The 25,537-nt window shown below is 32.9% G+C and overlaps 1 protein-coding gene across 2 annotated transcripts in view; it reads right to left on the reverse strand.

Annotated features, from left to right (window-relative positions):
• Positions 1 to 243: 243 nt before the first annotated feature.
• LOC126747459 (uncharacterized) overlaps positions 244 to 25,537 on the reverse strand; it is a 48,333-nt gene continuing 23,039 nt past the window's right edge. For both annotated transcript variants that reach the window (XM_050456128.1, XM_050456124.1), the window contains exons 9-31: positions 20,985 to 21,107; positions 20,706 to 20,923; positions 20,451 to 20,627; positions 20,237 to 20,399; positions 19,990 to 20,184; positions 19,785 to 19,930; positions 19,536 to 19,722; positions 19,329 to 19,480; positions 9,252 to 9,384; positions 8,967 to 9,195; positions 8,769 to 8,916; positions 8,241 to 8,714; positions 8,067 to 8,187; positions 7,827 to 8,010; positions 7,571 to 7,766; positions 7,356 to 7,515; positions 7,075 to 7,295; positions 6,857 to 7,019; positions 1,749 to 1,932; positions 1,488 to 1,683; positions 1,328 to 1,437; positions 1,128 to 1,275; positions 244 to 460 (exon numbers count right to left, since the gene is read on the reverse strand). In XM_050456128.1, coding sequence (XP_050312085.1) covers positions 329 to 460; positions 1,128 to 1,275; positions 1,328 to 1,437; positions 1,488 to 1,683; positions 1,749 to 1,932; positions 6,857 to 7,019; positions 7,075 to 7,295; positions 7,356 to 7,515; positions 7,571 to 7,766; positions 7,827 to 8,010; positions 8,067 to 8,187; positions 8,241 to 8,714; positions 8,769 to 8,916; positions 8,967 to 9,195; positions 9,252 to 9,384; positions 19,329 to 19,480; positions 19,536 to 19,722; positions 19,785 to 19,930; positions 19,990 to 20,184; positions 20,237 to 20,399; positions 20,451 to 20,627; positions 20,706 to 20,923; positions 20,985 to 21,107 — 4,160 coding nt within the window. In that variant the 3' untranslated portion in view covers positions 244 to 328. The remainder of the gene's footprint in view (positions 461 to 1,127; positions 1,276 to 1,327; positions 1,438 to 1,487; positions 1,684 to 1,748; positions 1,933 to 6,856; positions 7,020 to 7,074; positions 7,296 to 7,355; positions 7,516 to 7,570; positions 7,767 to 7,826; positions 8,011 to 8,066; positions 8,188 to 8,240; positions 8,715 to 8,768; positions 8,917 to 8,966; positions 9,196 to 9,251; positions 9,385 to 19,328; positions 19,481 to 19,535; positions 19,723 to 19,784; positions 19,931 to 19,989; positions 20,185 to 20,236; positions 20,400 to 20,450; positions 20,628 to 20,705; positions 20,924 to 20,984; positions 21,108 to 25,537) is intronic.

Raw genomic sequence — 25,537 nt, forward strand, 5'->3', positions numbered from 1 at the left:
TCTTTATTATTGTTATTGAATAACCTAATCTGATTATTACGAATAACTACCGTGACGTTTTCGTTATTTATAAATGGTTGCCCTACAATAATAGCTACATTTTGAACATGATCAGGAACCACCAATGCTTCCACCTTAACAGAAGCTAGATCCACTGTTAAGTCGGCTATAATTTTACTGTTAACATAATGATAATTACATTACAGAGATTACTTAATTAAAGGCAAATAATATATGCTATATATAAATGAATATAAAATTAAAAAATAAAAGTAATTATGACAAAAAAAAATTTATTACAAGACATTATTTTACATAAAAGTGCTGTTTAGCTGATAGGTTTGACATCCGTAATACCGATTTCGAAAATATAAAAATCGCCACCCCTTAGCGTTAAAGTTAAAACGTGTAGTAAGCGATTTAGGCTCGTCATTCGTAAAATGTACGCTTTTTCCATACCCTGAAAATAAATAAAAAAATTAATGCAGGTCATTTTCCATCGATCAACAATACAAAATATATGAAAAAATTGAAACTGATCAAAATATTATAATCAGGTCATTATGTACAGGGTGAATCAATTTTAAGGCTAATTAAGGATTCAACCTTTTTCCTTTTTTAACCAAAAACTAAAGAAAAAACACAGAACTTCTCAAATGTCGAATGTAAACACAAAGCTGTTTGTCAAGATGACACTTCACAACATGACATCAGCTATTGTCTGCGGTGTTGCCATTTCAAATTTTTTAGAAGCGGTTTTAGGAATAAGATTGTTAATAATTTTTTTTTTACTTTGAAATAGTTATTTTTGCGCTTAGAATAACATTTATATATTTATACTTTTTATTTTTAATCCAAAATCTAACATCAATAAGTTAAATTAACATTATTATAACTCTTAATATTTAGCTGAAAATTTTCTGTTTTGAAAATGTGTGTAAATTTGAAAACAGAGAATCGATGAATATGTTTGTAAACAAAACACTCCCTTGCCCCTGTGCATATGTTGAACTCACACAAAGTTATTGTTTACTAATTCTAGCCTTTCAATGGTCTAAGCACCTTCTAAATTAATTTTTCTAGAACCATTACTTTAAAAACCAACCCTTTAATCTTATAAAACTTACTTGTAAAAACATTGGACTACCAACAGCATCCACCTCAAACATATAATACTCATGTTTCTCAGCCTTTCCAAAGGCCACGTTTTTTTTAGTGTCCGACTTTGTGCAAGTTATTATTCCAGAGCGTCTATTGAAATGATCAAAAAAGAACCTACAAACGAAGTTATTTTAATTCAATTAAAAATACCCTCGATAAAATTCACCTGAGAGCTTTGTATAAGTTAAACTGGGTGTTTCTTACTAAGAACATTGTTCCCTCGACAATGGGAGTGCATGTCACTTTAAATGTAAACGGGAAAATTTCACAGTCATCCTAAAAGTAGAATTAATTTTAAAAATGATTTCAATAGAATAGAGCACAACCTTCAAGTCATCCATGGATAACTCATAATCTTCATCCTTAATATCCTTGATGCAATTTTCAAAGTACTGATTGCCATTTACTAAGATCGAATCAATCACGGCTGCACTCCATTCGCTTAAATCATAAATCTCCAGCATACCGATACACACAACCAGGTTACATAAAGTTTGTTTGCCTCTGGTTTCATCTGGAAACCTGTAAAATAAAAAACGATTTATTAGACTCCTGCGTTTTACTAATTAAATTATACATTGTCTCACCTGTCAGAGTCCTGATGAATATTGCCCATCATGGAATACAAATCATTTCTGTATTCGGTATCCCAATTGTGCCATAGGTTGTCCAAGGTGCCTCGCTCTTTTTCATCTGGATTTTTGGTAACAATCCTGGACCATGGAAGCGGATCTGCTTTAAGCCATTCTGCGTCTTCGTAGAACGGTTTGCCTAGTAAAAATTTAGAAGTAATTCAAATTTAAATTCAAATTCAAATTCAAATTCAAATTCAAATTTATTAATCATTTTGGTTATATTATAACAATTTTTAACTTAATTATATTCAATAATAATAGTTAACAGTCATTGTTTTTAACATACACCTAGATGTTGTAACATCTGTTTGTGTATGCTGAGAAATCACAAAATTTTAGTAATAATATAAAATATAACTAACCATAATCTACAACTAAACAAAAATTCTCCAATAAAATTTCCCTTCCCAAAACTATTTAAAAAAATTAAATTTATCTATATTTGAATAAATAAATTTTCTACAGACCTTACTAAAGTTTTTAATATTATTTATATTTTTTAAGCTGTTTGGTAAGATGTTATAAAATTTCGGGGACAAGTATCCTAAAAATCGTTGCCCTATAGTTTTTTTTATGTTTGGTATTTTTAGGTGTCTGTTTATATTATTTCGGGTTGTGTAGGAATGACTAACATAATTCTTGATTTTTTCTGATTTATGTGTATAAATGCATGTTGACAATATGTAAATTGAGCGTATATTAAAAATTTCTTCAGAATATAATTGTTGTGTAGGAAATCTTTTTTGTTTTTTGTATATAACTTTTAAAATAAATTTTTTTGTACTACATTAAGTTGTTTTAAACAATTCTTGTATAGACCTCCCCAGACAATCACCCCATACCTTAACAAGGACTCAACCAAGGATTTATAAATTAAAATTAGTAGTTTTTCATTTAAGATATTTCTCAAAATATGAAATCGATAAATAAGTTTACGGATGTTTTGTGTTAATTTTAGAATGTGTTGGTCCCATTTTAAATGTTTATCCACAATGATACCCAGATATTTAGTAAATGAAACTTCCTTGATATCAATTAATTCAAGTTTAATTTGTTGAAAGCTGGGGCGATTAGCAGCTGTTATAGAAAATGCAATATAGTTTGTTTTTTGACTATTGAGACTTAATTTAAAAGAATCCAGCCAGTTCTTGACTATTGCTAGACCAAGTTCTGCAGTTTTTTTTGTGTCTCTCCAAGAAATTCCGTGAAACACCGCAACCGTGTCATCTGCATATGATATCAGTGACCCATCATGAATTTTAAGATTGGTAAGAGCGTTAATATAAGTTATAAAGAGTATAGGTCCAATAACTGTTCCTTGTGGAATTCCAATTTTTATATAAGATAGTTCACTAATCTCATTATTTATTTTTAAAGACTGTTTTCTGTCCCCCAAGTAACTTTCAAAGACCATTGACACTGGACCTCTAATACCATAAGATCTTAAAGTATCTAGCAAAAGCTCATGCGGTACAGTGTCAAAGGCCCTTGCTAGGTCCAGAAACACTGCCAAACACTTTCTATCACCATCAAAAGCCTGATTCACTCGCTTTGTTAATTCGCAGACAGCATCGGATGCGCTGAGCCCCCCGATGAAACCAAACTGATTTTATGTTAATATGTTATTTTTTTGTAAATAGTCAATAAGTCTATCTTTCAAACATTTCTCGAAGAGCTTGGAAAAATTATTGATCACACTTATAGGACGATAGTTACCTATTTCACATTTATCACCTGATTTATATATTGGAGTGATTATTGATACTTTAAATTGAGTAGGTACTGTTCCTGTTTTAAATATTAGGTTGATAATGTGAACCAATGGTTCAATAAGGTAAATATGAAATTTTTTTATAAATTTTGAGCTAATAGTATCTATCCCAGGCGCTGAATTGTTTTTTAACTAAAAAATATGTTTAATTATTTCATTCCTATTAGTTGGTTTTAGAAACATTGAAGATACACTGTTATGATTAATTTTGAATTGTTTTTTTGGTTTTTTTATTTGGTTTTGCATATTTACTCCTACGTTTATAAAATACTGATTACAAAAGTTTGCCATGTCTTTGTTATTTGAAAATTCTTTGTTATTATTTTTTATTTTTATTATGTCATTTCCTTTAATAGTAATTTGATTTGTAACCTCATTTATAACCTTATACATTTTGCTCATATTATTCTTAGATTCCTCAATTTTTGTTTTGTAATAGTCATTTTTACATTTATTTATTATTTTACCCAATGAGTTTCTGTATGTTTTATATTGTTGTTCTTTTTCCAAACTATAATTTTTATTCAATTTTCTTTTCATTTTGTCCCTATTTTTTATTGAACATATAATAGCAGCAGTTATCCAAGGTTTTATTTTTTTAATTATTTTTTGTTTTAATATTTTTGTCTCTTCACAGCTTTGTATAATATGTTCGACAACATTATAAAAAATTTTGGTTGCAATTTCGACATCATTAATATTTAAGATAGTGTTTTCCCAATTTTGTTTTATAAGTAAATCTTTTGCCTTCTCATTGTTTAATATTTTTATAGTTTTAATTTTTATATTATTGGAAACATTACCTGCCCGAACCTCGTCTCTAGCAAAATTAAGCAACACAGGATAGTGATCGGTTACGTCAGTTTCCAAAATAAAAGAAAGATGTTTATTTTTGTTTTCCAAAAAAATTTTTTTAAGGAAAATGTGGTCAATACAGGTCCTTGATGTTAATGTGACCCGTGTAGGACCAGTTATAAGGGAGTAGAATCCGTAAGACATCAAGAGAGCTAGGTAGTTATTTGTATCAGCTGAATTTTCAGATAGAGTATTTATGTTTATATCTCCCAGAAGTATTTCTGTTTGCTGATTACATTCACGTAATAAATAATTTTCCAGGTCATCGAGAAAAGACGATACTACCGTCGAGGGAGGTCTACATATACACGTTATGCCATATTGTATATCAGTTATAGCTAAAGTTATCCTAATCAAAGTAATTCCCGACCTAATTAGTTTTATATTTTCTACTTTGTTTATGTTTAAATTATTTTTTATATAAACAACCACCCCATCATTCTGGTTACAGTCTCCCCCATTATAATACATTTTAAAGCCCTCTATATTAAATTCATTACCAACCAATTGCCATGTTTCACCCAAAACAATAATGTCGCAGGATATTAAATTATATGTTTGTAGAAAAACTATCATTTGATCAAAGTTTTTTTTTAAACTTCTTATGTTAAAATGAATGATATTTAAGAGTTTGGAACCTATGTTAATTTTTTTGCTTACATAATCACAGTCCGTACTTTGTTGATCCGCATTATCTAAAACGTCCAGTTCTTGTAGCACTTCTACCTCTTGCCTATTATTTGCCATAACTTCCATCATAGTCAATTTTGTTTTTCAAAAGCGTGATTTGATGTTCAAAAGACGGACAAGTTTTGTCGTTTGCGGCATGATTTATATTGTGCTCCAAATTAAACTTTTCGTTTGCATGAATACAATTGATGCATTTTTTTTGGTTTTTTGGGCACTCCTTAACTGCGTGTTTCTTCGAACAATACTCACAAAAGACCTCATTCGGACATTCCGTATTTTTGTGAAAAAATCCTTGGCATTTAAAACATCTGGGTACACTTATATCTTCAAATACTGGGTAACGCTGCCATCCTATATATAGTTTCTTTACTGCAATTAACTTATGAAATAATTTGGCTGAACAATTTCCGTAGATAGTATAAGAATCTTTTTTTTTATTGAGTTTAAAGAAAGTTATTTCTAGGTGGTCCATTGCTTCAATAAAATGATTTTGTTCCCGGATTCTGGCCTCTACAAATTCACTATTTAAATCGTCTTTATCATTTATTTTATAGTCAATTATCTTGAAGCGGGGATTTCTTAGTTTTGTCACCTCTATGTTGTAGCCATTCAATTTTTCTTCTGCTTCCTTTTTAAGTATATCTATATCATTTTTTCCCTGGCATTTAACTAGAATATAGCCGTTTTTTGTACTTTTTATACTATTTACACTAATCTTTAATTCGGCAGGATTTATCTTCTTTCTCAAGTCTTGCTTTATTTTTTCAATGTTCTGGTGTTTTTTTGGCCTAATAATAAGGCTAGGAATATTTGTTTGTTTTTGATGATTTAATGGCTTTTTAAGGATATCACTGTATTGTAAGGAATTTAATACATGAGCTTCACTTTTACTGGATTCAAGACTTTCTATTTTTTGTTGTAGTAGGGCAATTATTTCTTCTTTGCTTTCTATTATTTTATTTTTATCCTCTATTGTTCCTTGAAGAAGTTTGTGAGGTTTAAATCTTTGACATTCAGTGCAATCAAATCTTAAAATTCTCTCACTTTTTAGTTCTAGGACCTTCACTTCCGATGCTGACAAATTCCTAAAATTCTTACATATTCCTTTTCTGCATGTGTCACATTGGAAAAGTGGTTTAATTTTAGTTTTACACACATCACACTCCATTTTTAATCAGCTTTTTATTTTTCGTAAAGTTCAGTAGTAAAAAAAAAAAAAAATTGCTAGGCGCGGCAACACCAACAAGCCAAACTAATTTTTAAATTGATATTCCCTTATTTTTGTTTGCAGTTGAGCCCACTGTAAATAGGGACATTAAGGGACCTAATTTTTCAGGCTATTCTCAGTTGTGATTGTCTGGAACGGCAACACTGTTACTCTATAATTGTACTAGAAATTGTACAATTACAACTCAACTGAACAACAACAATAATACAGTCCGAAAACAGGCCCAGGAGCCTAGCAGAAACACCTGCATACCATATTTATCTGGGCAATCCGGTCAACAATGGAAAGAATTTTAGCACGATACACACTTTAACTGGCCATCAAGCTTCTTTTGTGAATATTAAAGAGCACAAATGCACAATTTGCTTATCAACACTTCCACTAAAACTGCCGACTTTCAAATTTCCAATGATGTAATACTCAGACATTAAAACTTACTATGAGTGCAGGAAAAGCACAAAATATGGAGAGCAATAAAACAGAAAAAGGATTTTTTATGGAACATTTCATAATTACCCAATTGCTCAGCTTTCCTTGGCTTTTCCAGGTCATACTGATTAAGTCTATAGTTAATCAGCATATCCTTAGGGGCTTTTCTGATTGACGTTACTTCAAAGGTGTAAAAATCGTAACTCTCAGCCCCTTTATTTACTGCTTTCTTTAACCTTCTTTTGACACACTAAAAATTTAAAAAATATATATCATAGGACATGCTATATTGAGTAAAATCTAACTTTCAGATCTCTACATCTGAGCCACCCGGCTAGGTCACCTCCTGACTCTTCTCCATCATCCTCTTCCTCAGTAGTTTCACTTTTAGATTTTCCTTTAGGAATTCCTTTAGGATAAAAGATGTGAAACGTATCGTCAGCTGCTGATTTATGAACAACATAGCAGCTATCGGCAAACTGCACTATGAAATACGACATTTTTTTACGCATCAACGTGTCTATCCCTAAAATTGAATATTTTGTACCAAACGTATTCAGTTTTACTTGCTATAGTTAGCCGTTACCTCGATTAAGATTCTTATTATCCCGCCAGTTTTCAATTTTAACTTTTCTCACGATTATGTCAAAGAAGTTCTTTCTTATTAGGATATTTTTGATTGTTCGCTTTTCCGATACTTCTAAGTCATCTGCATGGGAATAAACATGATTCCCGTGATCCAGTACCTAAAAGCGAAATACCCCTTAAGGAGGAATATTGATAAGTTATATGGGAGCAAACCTCATCAACTTTCTTTGTATCCCACTTTTCAATGGGACAAGAAAGTAGCATAAGGCAAGCACATAGACAAGCAAAATGATCTTCTTGAAGCTCTACAACTCCAGCTCTTTTCTGTTCGTCTCCTTCATCTTCTGCACTTTCAGCCACTAGAGCTCGTGTGCCTTCAATTACGTAGTTCGGTTTCTTATATTGATAACTTAAATCACGTATCAATTAAAAATCGAAAATGGAATTAAGATTAACGCATAGTACTTACCCAACTTTATTTTGTGGCTTCTTCTCAGCATCATCGGCATCAGATTGTGGATAGGATCCTGGAGACTTTGAAGGAGGCGCATCTATTGCTCCTCCATCTTCTCCAAGCTCTGCTGCCATTAGTTCTTCTTCCTCCTCTCTTTCTGTTGTCGATGGTCCTTTTTTATCTTTTAAGACTCTTTCCTCTGTAATTGCAAAATTGATAGTATGACGGGTAAAAGAGGTTTCTACTATAATAAACCTGAAGGGTGCAGTCTCTTAACTCTGACAGCACTCAAGACGAATCTTGTGTAAACAATATCTTCGTTGCTTTCCCGTTTCTTTTTATTGTACATAATTCTCATAACCAAAGAGTGTACATCCTAATAATAACAGCATATTAATAACACAATGAGAATTAATCTGGAGTCATCACCTTAAATCTGGAGAAGCAAGCGGTACCTTCTTCCGACAACCCCTCGCTCAGTCCAACCTCATTATTACCAAACCCATCATACATATAATACAAGTAGTTCTTGTAAATGATGGCGCATGCGTACATCGGGGTGACCAGCACCCCCATATCGGATCTCACAAACAAGATTTTATCGATAGCAAGTTCCAGAATGTTTTGTCTGGTGTATGAGTCAAAAATATACTCCACTAGGCAAGAGTACTTCGTTTTTCCCAAAGATATTTTTGGTATTTCGAGTTTGGACACTTGGTCGTATCTCACTTTGGAGGCGTTATAAAGTTCCACGCCACATTTCAGAACGTAGTCCACAATCTCCGAGGTCCAGGAGAGAATGGAGTATTTCTTTGCTACCACGTCTGCCATGACGCATATGAATGGGGCCATGAACTCTACATCTTCTCCAAAAGCGCTTATGTTCTTATTACCACGTATTATCTTGAGTAAAAAAAATAGTATATATCAAAATTAAGGTGTTTTTGACCATTTTACCTGGGTGTCATCTGGTAAATCAACAAAGTTGGTTTCCTTTTTCAACTCTTCTGACTTGCTGACATCTGGCACTATTGGGACATACACATCGTCCCATTCATAAGGCTTCTTCACATTTTGCAGCCTCTTCTTCATATCTTGCCTTCCCCTTTTAAAAATCATTATAAACTTCATATATTATGAAATTTTAAACTATACCTAATATACGTAGGATACAAAACCTCCCTTCTAATAGGAAAATATGTTAATTCTGTGTTGATTTCCTCAGAAGCCTTTTGAGGCATCAGGGACTCTGTGCGCACTTGAGCATATTCGTCCGCACTATAATAGAAATCTTCTCCCTCTCCTGTTTGGCCTAACATTTCTTTTTCCACATCTGCCATAGTTTCTTCGCCTTCCATACCTTCTTCATCCATCATTTCTTCAGCTAAACAATTAATGCTACTTAAAAAAGTGATTAAAACTAAGTAAGCGTTTACCCACCATCTTCCATATCACCAAATTCTCCAAAAACTTGTTCTAACTCGATTTCTTCTTGGGTCAGTTCAAACGAGTCCATATCTATGAATGGAACTTCTTCTTCATCTTTGGGTTGAGTTGGTCTCGGTGGAGCAATCTATATAAGAGTGGTATTAATGACAAAAATAACGTAAGTGCTTTAGCAGGTATCCAAAGATGTTTAATATGCAAAGAATTTGTTAAAATAATTATCTACCATCCTACTTTTATTAAATTTTCATAATAGATCTCATGAGGTCATCCTGAGAACTCGTCTGTGTTTTTCTACATTGATTTTTGGAGACCAGTCTTGAGAATAATCTGATAGGAGTCGAAATGTTGAATAAATATAAATTTATGGCCCTCTAATAAGTCTATTATTTAAATCGCCTTAAAAAAAAAGAATATTCTTTTAAATACAGCTATATAATAAACAAGCCTGCATAGCGTCTCTAATTCATGTGTAATGTACAGGGTGTCCCAAATTCGAGGGTGGCCATTGGGATCTCGGAAACCGTAAGAGGGGTCGAGTAAATGAAGGCAAAGTTGCGCAATTTGGAGCTTAAAAAAATGACGTTTAAAAAATTTTAAAATTTCGGATACTTCCGGTGATATAAAAAAAAAAAAACAAAATTTGTCAAAATCGTTTTTACCTTCTACCGGCTTTATTTAAAGAGATATCGAAAAACTAAAAACAGTTTTTTATTGCCACTTTTTGTGTCCTACAACAAAACGCAAAAAAAAATAATCCGACGTTTCGTTTTTTTTTGATCATCATCAACTTTATTTTTTCTTATGGGCGCCATTTTGGATTTTCTCATTTTAAAAAGTATTTTTAATTGCCTTTAAAATGAGGTATCGCACTTGCATGTCCGATTACTTCTTCTAGTACTTCCCATAACGATAACGACAATTAAAACGATATTGAAAATTTTCGATTTTTTTCAACTATTACGATTTCCGAAATCACAATGATCACCCTCGAATTTGGGACACCCTGTACAAAAAAATTAATTTCATGGAAAATAGAGATCTTCATTAATATTAAATTAAAAAAAAAATACTTTTTAAATAATTAAAATTTATGCACGACTATGATGGATCCGCCCCCAGCTCATTCTGATTCGCTTACGTATGTCAGTTGCTACAGCGGTGGGCGTATTTAAAACGTTCAGGAGCGTACAACGTGAAATTTTTTTAATATGCACGGTCTAAATAAATAGATGCGAAAAAATTCAGGGGCTGATTCTTTGGTAAATTTTAAGAAAAAAAATTTATATAAACGTATATCCTAAAAGTACTAACTTTTGAGATACCGGGTGGTAAACATTGAAGAAAAATATAAGTTTTTTTACAAACGCCTGTAGATATTTTATTAATTTTTGATAAAGTCTGCCCAACCAATCTGTAGCTAAGCGGTGTCGGTGCGGGGAACGTCGTTGTAGACTAGACCCGCCTCATTTCATTCATGAAATGGCCAGTGACGTGCGAAATTTTATAAACCGATTACACAGATTTGAATGTATTAAATATTAAAAAATATGGTTTGGTTTTAATTTTAAAATAGGTATTTGTAGGTAAGATATTAAGGTCTTTTAAAATATTTTATTTGTAAATATGTAATAAAAAAATGCTTTAGATATGATATATGTACATTGTAGGTACATATGGTTCGTATATTTTCGTAACCCACCTCGATTACGCCTGACAGACAAGATTAGGGAAGTTAGGGAAGAAGATTAGTTGAGATAAAAGAAAAGTAAAGAAAACACAAAATTTGTAATACACCTACTTAGTTTAGTAAGAGTGCCGTACTCGATGCTTGGATATCGCGAGGGAAAGAGCACGTCAGATAATCCGAATTATGCTGTTTAAACATTGAATTTTTTTATAATAAGATCATTAAATTTCTGTTTACTGTTGAAACCTATTTATTAACCGTTCAGCATGCCACATTTAAAACTGAAGAATGTTTGGGTTAGTGAGCCGGACATGTCCAGAAGGTACTGGGGTCCGACGGCGAGGCAACCTAGCTAGAGTTGAAATTGAAGGTCAATATTCATTTTCATTATACAATATTCATAGGTCTCTTTTTAGAGTGTTGAATTATGATATTTTAATGTAAAATCTATGATATTTTCCCCACCACGCCACGGTGGAAAATGTTAGTTAGATTCACCAAGGCCCTTATATTATACACACAAAATCATACCAAAATTATAACTAGTACTACTACTACTACTACTACTACTACTAAGCCAATACCACCTAATAAACGGTTTAGTACAGTAATTTAACTTCTTTTTGTTTACCTTTAGATATGGAATTCGTTATTACTACCAGCATAACTCGATCTAATGAAATATCCAGAAGTTTTACATAAAAAAAAACCAAATTTAGCATAAAAGTACATAAACAAAAACTTATAAAGTGCATTACATAACGTTAGAATATCATAATCATTGTAAGTTGTTACTAAAGACAATATTGATAAAAATATAACAAGAAACAAATAATCTTAAATATATAGGTGTGCGGTAAATGCAATATCTAATTGTTTGGTCTTACATGATATTTACAAATGTATAAATCTATAGGCCGTAAGTTACAGTACAAAATTTTAAATTATTTCATTCTTCATTAGTACCTTTAATTTAAGCTATATTAGGTAGCGCGAAAAAATCTAAACAAAAAAAATATTGGAGATATTCGCAAAACAAAGCAGAGAAAAATAAAAGATACTAATCGCCGACACGTGTCTCTGCTTGTTGGCTAGTACTTGTTATATCCTTTTCATCATCATTTTATTACTTTGCATAAAACGTTTATAAGAGGGATAGAAAAACGTAGGTAGATTATTCTTTTACGTCTTGATATCTCAGCCTGCATCGTTATCAGTATCACTATTGTCATTATCTTCATCATCGTCATCAGTATCAGTATCACTGTCATCATGGGGTAATCTAATAATTATTGGTTCAATTTCCTCCACAATTTCATCAGCTTTCCAAAACTTATTTTCAATATCTTGAACATGTCTTGAAAATTTTTGCCAGTCTTTAATCGTAATTAAAGACATGGCTTCCTCACACACCTCCTTTAAGGCCCTTATGGAAAAATCTCCAGTTGTGTTCCGACTCCTTATTATATATTTGAGCTTTGCCCAAGCTAATTCTATGGGATTGAGTTCACACATATATGGAGGGGTTCGGAGTGGAATATGCCCGTGTGATTTAATTATTCGGCAGTTATTTTTTTTTTTTGATTTATTGGAGGCCTGTGAAGCAATATTAGGTTATAGAGGTCATCTTTCCTCAATTTAGGATCATGTTCTATGCCTAAAAATATATTTTACGTATAGTATGTATGTACATAATATGTATGTATTATATATAGCTACCCTTTCTTGATAACCAATCCACCATTTGCATTTTTAACGCTGATCGAGTAGGTGTTTTATCTTCTTGGGCCGAGTGGTATGGAGCATTGTCAAACACAATGACTGAGTTGGCAGGGATGTTAGGAAGAAGTTTTTCTTCAAGCCATCGAGTAAAATTGGCTTTATTCATTTGGCCATGATAATCTTCTGTCGTAAGTCCTGCCTTAAATATAAGACAGGCATTATTAACAAAGCCATTTTCCGAACCGGCATGTACCACGATAAGCCGACCTAAAATAACAAATACCTACAGGGTGTTTGGTACAACGACCTATCTATATAATATATATCTAGAAACAGTTGATTCTAGAGTAATATATTTTTTAAACTAGAAAGCTGACAGACATTTTAAATTAAAATAAAATTGTTAATCTTTCAAAATTAAAGAAATCATTAATCAAGATAAGTCAAATTTTTATTTTTCCAATATTACTAGTACAAGTAATTACTATATAATTATTACTATGTAATTCAATAGGATTTTTTTTCTTCTTAAGATGCATAGAAAGGATAGAAAAAAAAACTTAAAAAGCTGTAATCTCGGAGACCGTTAATTTTCGACCCCTAGAGGGATTAATTTGTCAGAAATGACCTATAGAATCACCTGTTTTATGTTATACTTCGGTGAACCAAATACCCTGTATATAATCTAATGCCTACATAATATGTATAATTTAAATTATTATTTAAATAAGTATAATCAATTTGTACCTGTTAAAGATATATTGCTAACCACTCCAGTAACAGTCTCACTCTGCCAGCATTTTTTAAACGTTAGGTCATTGTCTATCCAAGTTTCATCTAAATAGACAATATTGCGACCTTCGGCTCGGTGTTATTTTATTTCTCTTAGGTATTTATACCTTAAAGATGTTATTGGTAAAACCTTAAAGTATCTAAGAAATCATGTTACCTTAAAGATAAAATATTGGGTCGCTCCATTAAAATTTTTCTTTTATTCTGACACTTTCGCCAATAAAAGCCATTTTCCTTTAATAACTGTCTAAGAGTTTCTCGGCTATAAGGAAAATTTTCTTTTTCTCGCAATTTTTGCAACAGCTTTCTGGTAGTAGGCACAACTTTAAACTCCATATAAAATCGATTTATTAGGTGTCTAACTATTTGAAAATGAAAGTTGTCGTCTTGTTCCACCTTCGTCATTCGCGGTCTTTTTTTGCCGGGACTAGAAAGCATTTTGTTGGGGTCCGTCCGCATTCTTTCTTCATCTTCTTTGTGAATTTTTTTCACCATTGAAATGCTTACACCAGTATATTGAGATACTCTCTCAAGTTTGCGCTTTACTGGTAGATTAACGAAGTTATTAGTAGCTTCTTCATCGCAAACCCTAAAAATTTGTACAAGAAGTATATAATCCTGATATTCAATTTTTTTTAGTCGTCGTTCCGATTCATATTACTTATATTTATAGACATTTTATATTCAAAATAACCAACATTAACTTTAAATCTTTTTTGTTTGTAAAGCAATCGAGCTTGGTTTTAATTCATTGAATATGATTTTTATTTATTACAACATTAGGTACATAATTTTTGCAATTTTGTGTCGCATAAATTATGATTTTATTTTAATGTTTTTTTTCATGGTGTGCTTACTGTGCTTAGGCTTTATAATTCTCTTATTATCATTTTACTTACCTATAAACATTCGCAATCACTTCCCTTGCCTGGCTATGAATTGTCTTTCTATGAATAAAGTTATTCATTTTAACGTAAATAACACAAAAACTATTGAAAATTATGAACTTTAACAACAAAGAAACAAATAACACAAAACAACAACAAAACTGCAACAACAATAATAGCAAATAAACTAAACTATGCTACACTACTCAAAAGTCATAGGTCATAAATTAAGTAGGTACCTAAAAATACAACAATAAAAACAGTTTAATAGCTCAAAAGTATTAACATACGCCGCCGCCACTGAATCCGCAAGAAATCGATATTATTCCGAAAATTACACAGAACCTGGTACGATGCGATGCAATAAGATAGAGAAAGACAGAGAGCTGCATAAAAATAATAAATTAATGGCCGCGATGTCATCAACCAATCACCTGTCCCCAAACAGCGAGATGCTTCCGCGAAAGCACGACGTTGCCGGCTTTGTAAGTTTTATTAGGAATTTTGGATAAATGTTAGTCAATATTGGATTTTATAATATGCAAAACATTAGTTTTAAATAGCAAATAGAACTAACAAATATGGTTAAAACTGCATTACATTATTTATTATCTTTTTTATGATTAAATAGCTTAATTTTATCATTATATTTACTTTTTATTCAATACTATTTCATTTTTGCAGTAAGACGTGACAACGCTTCATAATTTCGCCCTCATTCCTTTCGTGGACACAGATCCGATGGTCAAACAATACGCATTTTCTATGCATCAAAAAGGCATTTTCTGAGGCTCACAATTTTTTCTTATCTGTATCAGTGTCCGGTACTGGATACTGACTACTTGAGAAATCGAATCATTAATTCATGTGCCGTAATTCAAAATTCTCCCGGAATTTTTTATCAGATTCGTCCACAAATACGGCGACGTATTGCATAATGGCAGAGGGTGGTCATTTTCAACTTTTTTTTAAATTATTTAATTTCCTTTTCTTTCATTTAGTTTAATCTAAACATTAATAATAAACATGTAATACATTTAGATAGATGGATTTAATTTTTTTAATCGAATACGCAACCTCGGACAAAAGAAAGTCAAGAGATCAAATTTGCTCAGAAATAAATGAGAATGACAAAAACAAAAAAACATTTTTAAAAAAAGTGTCGTGCCATATTTTTCATCAAAAATATTTAGTTTAAACCTTACACGAACGTCACTGGTACGAATAAAAAAAATTAGTGAGCCTCAGAAAATGCCTCTTGATGCATAGAAAATGCATACCAAATTTTATTAAGATATCTACAAAGTTTTTACAGGTATTATACAAAAAACATAAATTTTTCTTCAATTTTTACCACACGGTATCTCAAAAGTTACGCCTTTTAGGACATACGTTCATATACAGTTTTTTTCTTAAAATCTACCCAAGAATCAACCCCTAAAGTTTTTCGGATCTATTATTTACACATTATTATTTACATAATATTATATTACATCCTCCCTGGGGGAACTGTCACCTTGTCGTCGGTGAGAGGGCTCAGTAACCTACAGTCAGGGAGCAATGCCGCCGGTAGCATAGCTACCGGTAGGACTCCCATGCCCGTAAGGTCTCGAAGTGCTGAAGGTGAAGCTAAGAAAGTTCCCACGCAGTGTCTGACTCAGCCAGAGTGGACGGCTGTAAACAGCATCTGTTCTCCATGTCAGGAGCGGCTGATATTCACATCTTCCGACCCGTTTAGCCAACGTGAAAGTTTATGGCTAAAAACCCCCGTAAACCATGATAGATTTTAAAACAAACGAAATAGTACCCCAGGTGGGTAGATCTTCGCATGACAAATCCCACACCAGTAACAAGGTCAGCCTCAAGGATTCTGGGGGAGGCAAAAATTCATCCCCTCGACTCTTAATACAGAACAAATTTAAACTTCACCTAGCCACCTATAAAATTCGAACAATGAGATCAACCGAACATGTGGAAGAATTAGAGGTGGAACTATCCCATATCAAATGGAACATCTTGGGCCTATGCGAAACCAGATTACCGGACGAAAAATGCATCACACTGAAATCAGGCCACCTTTTGTATCGAAACAACAGCGAGGAAAATGCACACATTGGCGGAATAGCGATAATGATTCATAAGAGTATAAAGCGGCTAGTTACTAAGATGAAATCCATATCGAGTAGAGTCATTTACATAGTATTGAAGATATCGAAAAGATATAGCGTCCAAATAATACAAGTATATGCCCCTACAAGTTCTGCACCCGATGATGAGATAGAGAGATTCTACGATGACATTTCACAAGTGCTGACAATAGAAACAGCACACTACAAATACATTATTGGCGATTTCAATGCTAAACTAGGAGTACCAGCGGGAAACGGAAATCAATATGTGGGTAAATTCGGACTGGGTTGTACCAATGAACCACTGATCAATTATCTCCAAAAAGAAAGTATGTCCTGTATGAACTCCTTCTTAAAAAAATCAGAAAAGAGACGTTGGACATGGAGGAGCCCGAACTCAAATACGAAAAACGAGATCGACTACGTACTAACCAATAAAAAGCTTACTATAAAAGACGTTTCGGCCCTAAATCGCTTTGATACTGGTAGCGATCACAGGTTGGTAAGAGCTAAAATAGAAATAAACGTGAAGAGTGAACGAAATAAGCTAATCAAAATACAACCATTTCCCACATCAAAAACCGCCAAAAATTCCAAGCTGAACTCAACAAGAAATTGTCTAATAAAGAAGCACTGAACAGCTTGAATATAAACGACCTAGAAAACAGAATAAGTACTGACATTAGAACGACAGCCAAAAAGATATGTGCCACTACCAAGAAAAATAATTCAAAAATAAAAAAGGAAACTAGAGAACTCATGGCGAAGAGAAGAAACTTGGAGAAAGGGACTCATGAATACAACGAAATTAACAGATTGATAAAAAGGAAAACAAGAAAAGATTTAAGGCTATACAACACAGAAATGATAACAACGACCATCGAAAACAACAAAAACATGAAAGTACTTAAAACACGTAACAATGATGGACGCCTCCAAATACATCAACTAAGGGACGCAAATCAAAGAGGACAGTAAAGATTTAATGGATATCGTGGAAAATTTCTACAGCACACTGTACACAGGAGACAACCCAGAACAAGCAATCGAAGTTGATAAAACGATTCTCAAGGTAGGCTCCGAAGATCTTCCTGACATCACCAGAGAAGAAGTAGAACTAGCACTGTCTCAAATGAAAAACGGTAAAGCACCAAGGGAAGATGGAATTACAGCTGAAATGATAAAACTTGGGGGAAGAACTACTGTAGAAGCAATGACAATTCTTCAAGAAAAAATTTCGGCCTTTTGCCATGCTTTCAAGCATGGCAAAAGGCCGAGAATCGACAACTATCGACCTATTAGCTTACTCCTTCACCCGTACAAACTTCTGACAAAGATAGTAATAAATAGGCTTACAGCTAAACTAGATGCCTATCAGCCCCCGGAACAAGCTGGCTTCCGAAAAAGTCATAGCACAATAGAACACATACAATCCGTTCGCACTATGATAGAAATGCAACGAGTACAATGAACCACTACACCTCGCATTTGTTGACTATAACAAAGCTTTTGACAATGCAAGAATCGACTCTCGATACAAGCAGCTTGTCAAACACATATACGAAAATGCGACAATCACCGTTAAAATCTCGGAAAAGAGATAGAAACAAACAAAGTTCAAATAAAAAGAGGAGTAAGACATGGGGACACCATCTCCCCAAAGCTGTTTACACTGGCACTGGAAGACGTTTTTAAAACTATCTGGACTGGAACGAGAGAGGCATCAAAATGGACGGCAAACATCTGAGCCATTTACGCTTTGCGGATGATATAGTACTCTTTAGCCAGAATATAATAGAATTACAGGAGATATTGGCAGAACTTTAAAGAGAATCGAAAAGAATAGGTTTAACCATGAATTTAATTAAAACAAAAGTCATGTCACCTGACAATATTCAAGTACATATAAAAGACCGAATTATTGACAACGTCGTAGAATATTTATATTTGGGACATTGCATCAAATTGGGCAAAGAAAATCAAACTGCCGAAATAAACAGACGTGTTCATTTGACATGGGCAGCCACGTCTTGAGAAATGAAACTATTCCAATTAATTTAAAAAGAAAGCTCTTCAATGCCTGCTTACTGCCCGTGATGACTTACGGAATGGAAACCATGACACTCACTGTTAAATCAGCTAACAAGCTTAGGACCACCCAAAGAGCCATAGAGCGGATGATGCTAGGAATAAGCCTGAGAGACCATAATATCACAAATGAGAGTATCAGACAAAGAACTAAAGTTGAAGACGTCATAACACGCATAGCCCACCTGAAATGGAGCTGGGTAGGATACGTCGCCCGACAGGACGACTTGAGATGGTCAAGACACATTGTTCAATGGAGACCTCGCATACATAAACGAAGCGTTGGCAGACCACAGTTACGCTGGCTCGATGATGTCAAAAATAAAGTAAGCAACAGATGGCACAGATCAAAGAAACATGGAAGAATATAGGGGAGACCTATGTCCAGGAGTGGACTGTGAAGGGTTGCTGAAAGAAGAAGAAGAAGATTATTTACACCCTGTATGGTTTTTAAATGTTTCATGTCAATAGCTCTTAATTTAGTGACGTTTAGTAGTAGATAATAAATAAGTCAAACGTCAGTATCACTTTTTGACATTAAAAGCAGAGCCGTCTTCAGATCAAATTATCGACAATTTTGGATATCGGATTTTTTTTATATACAATTTATGCAATCATGAATCTCCATGGCTTATCATTCTATAACATACATCTCTTTAACTGGTGGTCAACATTTAATATTAAAATGTGTATTAACTTCCATGTGTTTGTTGTTGATAAAAATATGAAATTACTAAAGATATTATAATTTTTCTTAACTTACTTGTGTGTCTGACAAACTGGGAGAATCCAGATCAGCTATCACATGCCGTATCGTTGATGGTTTAGGCAATGGAATATTCGCTTTAGGAGGACACCTGTCAGCGTGTAATAATGGAGGAATTTGTTCCAGAGCCAAACTTTCCACATGAGAACCTTTTACAACAGATAACTTTACAACTATTCCAATAAGAAATTAAGATATTCTTACCTATTTCATAAATGGAAGGATCGGGAGTTTCCCCCATGAGCAAACTGCGCATAGCCAAAGCGGAATAGTCAACCGTCACGGGTTTTTCAGTAGCCGGTTTCCTACTCTTTTTCATTTTGTAATTTTTAAAATCTTCAGGCGGAAACTCGTCCAACGGGATATGTTTTGGGAAACGTTGAGATTGAACCTATTTGATTGAAAACAACATTATCTTATTAATTAAAAAATGATTCTCAAACAGTTTCTTACAGGATCTCTGTGAATCTTGCAAATCTTTAATGCATGTATGTTGAACACTGTGTCCTTGTCGTCGAAATTGTGTGTTACTACGTCAACCAGGGAGTCCAGATTGGAGTGCATCGAGACACACGCGTATCCATCTCTGTTTTTATAGCCTATAAAGTATGTTGTGCCGATGGTACGTAATAAACTTTCGTCAATAATTCAAATATACCTTCTAAACCCCTGGGATACGGCTCAAAACAGAAGAACATATTTCTTTGTTTCCATATGGCTAAATACGAAGAATTAATCTGCACAATGGCGTTTGTGTTCGTTTTAAAAAACTCTTCTAAAGAGCATTTTAACTGACAGTTGCACTTCTCGTAGAGCATATCCACCATGCGATTGGCATAAACATAAATTTCAACTAAAGATATTATTAATTAAATTGCTTGATGATTGAATTCTTATATGCTTACCTATATAAGGACCTACAGTGAAAAAAGCCGGCAATGCGTTTAATTTCATTTCATGAATTGCCTCACACTCCATACATTCTACGTATAGCTGATTGCCGATGATCATAATTTTGTCTACTGTTGTCTTATGCCAGGCACTAGGAGGAGTTATTCTTGAATAAACCTAAAGGAAACTTACTAAATTATAAGTGTAAGTATGAACCGACTGCCTTACCAGACAGACCACGGCCATAGGTAAGCTCTGCTTGTTTCTAGTAAATCCGAAGCACTTGTCACCCAAATCGTATGATCCTAAAAGAATTGCTTTGTTTTCGTTTAAAATATTGTAGTTGCTTCTGGCATCTAGGCCCAATTGCTTTTCTTCATTATCTTCTTCATCTTTATCTAATATCTTCGGAAAGAAAAGAAAGAGAAGAAAAATCGGGTAAGCATATATGAATCATATAATCTTAACCTCTTTATAAATTACCTTATACACTTTTATTGGATAGATGACAAAAGGCCAATTTTGCATTCCAGACCGCTGCAACATCACTGTAACAATGGCGGGAATATCGTAAAAATTGGCCATAATAGCTGTACCATTGGGGGAATAATATAAATCTTTCGTGCGTGGTTTACCATCGAAGAAATAAAAGTACTTATCCTTCCAAATGGCGATGTTGGTATCCTGTGTTTGTAAAATACCTAAATAATATAGAGATGTAAATCTGTCTGTGGGTAATAGAAGAACAATTGGTAAGTATACCTGCTTTCTGACGAGCAAAAAATATATTTAATGCTTTCGTGAGGTTAAACACTGTCTTATCGGTTGATTTGATAAGGCCGGAAACCTCTGGTTCTTCTACCGAAAAGCGTAACTTCTTGTGTCCTAAGGAAAATTTTATATTGTGTTGAAAGTATTTAAAATATTATTCCGCCAAGTAACGGATAGATACGTTCGACGTTACGCCTCTGTCGGTTATGCGTCTATGGGTGTTTATAACCTAGTTTTTAAGTTTGACTTTGGTTATGTTCACTTTACTTTTACGACTTTAGTAACTAATAATAGAAGTTTGTTCTCTGCTCTTAATTAAACTTTTATTAACACAATTCTTTAGTGTTTCTGTTGCCTTGCCCTTCTCTTTTCCCTGCCAATATATTTTGTGCTTTTAAACGAGGATAAAAAAACTTTAGAAACTAATAGCATATAAGAAAAATAGGAAGCTACATGGCTTTAATAAATAAGTAATTTGATCCGATGGACCCAATAGAAATTGTTCGTAACGTGACTTAAAATTCAGTATTTCAAAAATTTGTTAAAAATTTATAATTTTTTTCTAAATAAACCTCAAATATCAAATCTGACCCTTAGGAAGAAAGTTTTGATAGTCACATGACCTGAAAACTTAATATTCCGAAATTTATAATTAAACCCGAAGTCAACCCCAAATACCAAATAAAATAAATAATAATTAAATCCATATTAGAATTTTTTTTATCATAAGAACCCACTGTATTGTAATTTTTGTCTAGCAATATTCCTTGTATGGTCCACTATGTCGCCTGAATATTATAATAATACACGGTAAATTCTTAAAACGTCAAAACTTTGCTGAATTATCATGGCTAAAAGAACCGGATTTCGTAAAAGATATGCACATATTCGGATTATCCAGAGTCTCCTGAATATTTCCATACCAATTCCTGAAAGTTTTAAGCTATTTTAAGCATTTTATCAATGAAATTAGGAAGCAAGTCCGAGCCGATTTATCCCCTATGACGCCATGTTATCAAAACCGCCATTAAAATTAGCCATAGACGTCAAAATCGATAATTTTCAGACGATGTTTTAGGGTATAAAAAGCGGCTTTTACCTTATGATTTATACATGGAAAAATAGTAGAAATCTTTAGGAATAGATTAACATCAAATTTGGCCCAATTCCAATTAGTTTTAGTAGTTAAATTTCGATTATAAACAGGGCCTTTTTTCGGCGAAAATCCCCGTTTTCGTTGCCATGGCAACGAAATGGCCATGGACAGGGTTGTTACAGACGGTACAATTGTGCCAAAAGCAGTACAATTCATGGGGATGAAGTACAAGAGTACAATTCATCTTAAAAAAGTACAAATGACAAACCTTAATTGCTGTTTGATTTTTTCGCACTGAAACGGAAAATCTACTACGACGACGCGACGCCGCATAATTCGGTTATTCGGTACATTAAAATACGTCAGAACTTACCAATGGGAGCGTTTTCCGCAAATCGCGATCCGCTAATCGCAAGCGTATGAACTAGACTTAGACCTAACCTAACTTTGTTTGTTTTTTATATTCATATTTTTGAAGTTAAAATTTAAAATTTTAGTAAAAATAAAATGAAGGTATTTGCGTGGGTGATGGTGGTTATTAGTGGAATTAGAGAAGTTGTATTTTGTTGCTTATTGGTGATTGCCTTGTTTTTTATTTTCAGTACCTATATTTTTTTTTAAATGGATAGGTAGGTCAAATGCAAAAAAGTAAAAAGTAATATGAAAATCATTTTGTAAAAATATTGCATTACATAAAAACTTCCCCAAAAAGTCTAAGCCTAGCAAGCACCTCAGCCGAGACCTCCTCAACTCATCTAACTACATCTACAGAATCGACAACATTGGAAACAGAAGTTGATGAAGATGATGTTGAAATTCAAAGTGAAGCCCCCCTGACCTCCCTATTAGCATCTTCAACAAAGAAAAAAAAAAATTCTTTGATACCTAATGTAAAGAAATTAACTGAAAGCTTTTCTTGGCTAGATAATACTAAAGATTTCCTATTTTGCAAATATTGCCAGATTAAATTAATAGGCAACAAATTCCCTTTAACCAGGCATGGAAAAAATTCACTTCATCTAAACCGAGTTAAGGCTGCAGGCAAGACACCTGCAATATCTACTTTATTGCAAGAGTCATCTCAGCAGAAAAAGGTCAATGCAATTAAGGAGGCAGAGTTAAGACTTTGTTGTTATATTGCTGAACAAAACTTGCCTATGCTTTTAATGGATACCCTTCCTTTATTAAATAAAGAACTGTACCCTGATTCAAATATTGCCAAAAATATAAATATGAAACGGTTAAAAGCTACAAAGCTAATTACTGGCGTATTGGGACCAGCTTTTAAGACTGAAATTATTAATGATCTAAAAAATGTCAAATTTTCTATAATTATTGATGAGACAACAGATTTAAGTGTTAAAAAGTCATTAGTAATTGTAACCAGATATTGGAGGCAGGGACAAATCCAAGACCGGTTTTTGGATTTGGTTGAGGTCGAAGAAGCGACTAGTGAAGCCCTATTCAACATAATAAAAAACATTTTATTGGAAAATGGAATCCCATTTGACAATGTCATTGGTTTTGCTTCTGACAACGCCAGTACCATGATGGGAGTTGTAAAAAGGTGTCCAGGCTCGATTTAAGGAAATTTTGTCTCACATTTATGTGCAAGGTTGCACTTGCCATTCCGTTCACCTCTGCTCTTCAGCTGCAGCAAAAAAACTGCCAAACAATGTCGAGCAGTTTAGAAGGGATATTTATGCATACTTTGCCCATAGCAGCAAGAGGATTTCTGAGCTAAAGGAATGTCAGATTTTTGCTAATAAAAAGCCACATAAGATGTTACATCCTAGTCAGACAAGGTGGCTATCTTTAAAGGTACCTAATTTTTTAATAAAATAAATAATGTAGTTTTTAATTTTTAACTTTCTTTTCAGAATGTTGTGGACAGAATTTTGGAGCATTGGAATTCTTTAATCTTATTTTTTCAAAGAGCAGCTTTAGAGGATAATCTTGCCAGTGCAAGGTCCATTTTAAATGCTCTGCAAAATATAGAGTACAAATTATATCTACTGTTTTTGACTTATGTTTTAGAATTAATTAACAAGGTAAACATAGAACTACAGTCGGAAAGTCCAAAGCTTCCAATTTTATTAAATAGAATTTCAACTCTTGTAAGATGTTTTATTAAAAAAAATATCTTAGATAAAACTTCCATCCAAACCATAAACATAAATGATCCTGCAAACTATGTGCCTCTTGACCAATTATTTGCAGGGGCAAAAGTGGATGTACTGTTGACACCTTCAAATATTTTATGTAGTAAAGAGGGTGTTCAAAATTTTAGGGTGAGGGTCTTAGATTTTTATGTAGAAATGTGTAAACAAATTAAAAATCGTTTCCAATTTGATGATCCTATTTTAAAATATGCATCAAATTTTACACCCACAGTAGCTTTATCAGGTGAAGTGATGTCAATTGCTCAATTTGTAAATTTATTTCCTCACATTTCTGTTGATATAGAGACAGCTAATATGGAATGGCAGTTATTAGTTGACTTAAGAGAAAACATTGCACATAACAATGACATCAATTTATTTTGGCGACTAGTGTCAGAACAAAAAAATGTACAGGGTGATTTAATGTTTCCAAACCTAATGACAATCGTTAAAATTATATTAGCCCTTCCACATTCATCCGCTACCACCGAGAGAGTTTTTTCTCAATTAACTTTAAGAAAAACGACTCTTAGAAATAGGTTATTAATATCAACTTGTGCTGCTTTACTTCACATTAAAGATAAGATGAAATACACTAATAATGGGGTTCTAAATTGGAAGCTTGATAAAACACTATTAAATTATACGACCACCTTTGTAGAAAGTGTAATCGTAGAAATTGAATAGCACTTTTATACGATTACACTTTCAACAAAGATCATATATTATGTAATATATTATATAATATAGGTAGCTATAATATATATTATAATACACCTAAATTTTTGGAGTTATATAATATACCGAGATATTTACTAGACGTAGCAACTTTAGGTTCTTAAGTTGCTATTTAAAATTTTATGACATTCACTTGTAATAAAATTTTAATTTTGTTTTCACTTCTAGAGCAATAATAAGCGTAGTTCCTTTTTTCTGTTCCTATTTTTATGTTTTGTTTTGTTTTATTTAAAGAATATTTTTTGTGTTTTTAGTTTATATGATATGTTTTATTAATAAAACTACAGTTAATAAGTTTAGTCGATTTTTTAATAATTCTTTAAATTCTCTATAAAGTATTTTTAGGTACTACGAAAAATAAAAAATGAAAATTCTCAATTATAAAACAATGTACCTATGTACATAATAATATGAATTAATTATTATTATGTACATATTATATTATTATATAATTATATAAAAACGTTAAAACAATTTAACATTTTACCATATTTATCTAATACCTATATAATTTGATTCCCAATTCCCACTAAAAATTCCCCCTGCCT

The sequence above is a fragment of the Anthonomus grandis genome, chromosome 2 (assembly GCF_022605725.1).
Source record: "Anthonomus grandis grandis chromosome 2, icAntGran1.3, whole genome shotgun sequence".
Classification (NCBI taxonomy): Eukaryota; Metazoa; Arthropoda; class Insecta; order Coleoptera; family Curculionidae; genus Anthonomus; species Anthonomus grandis.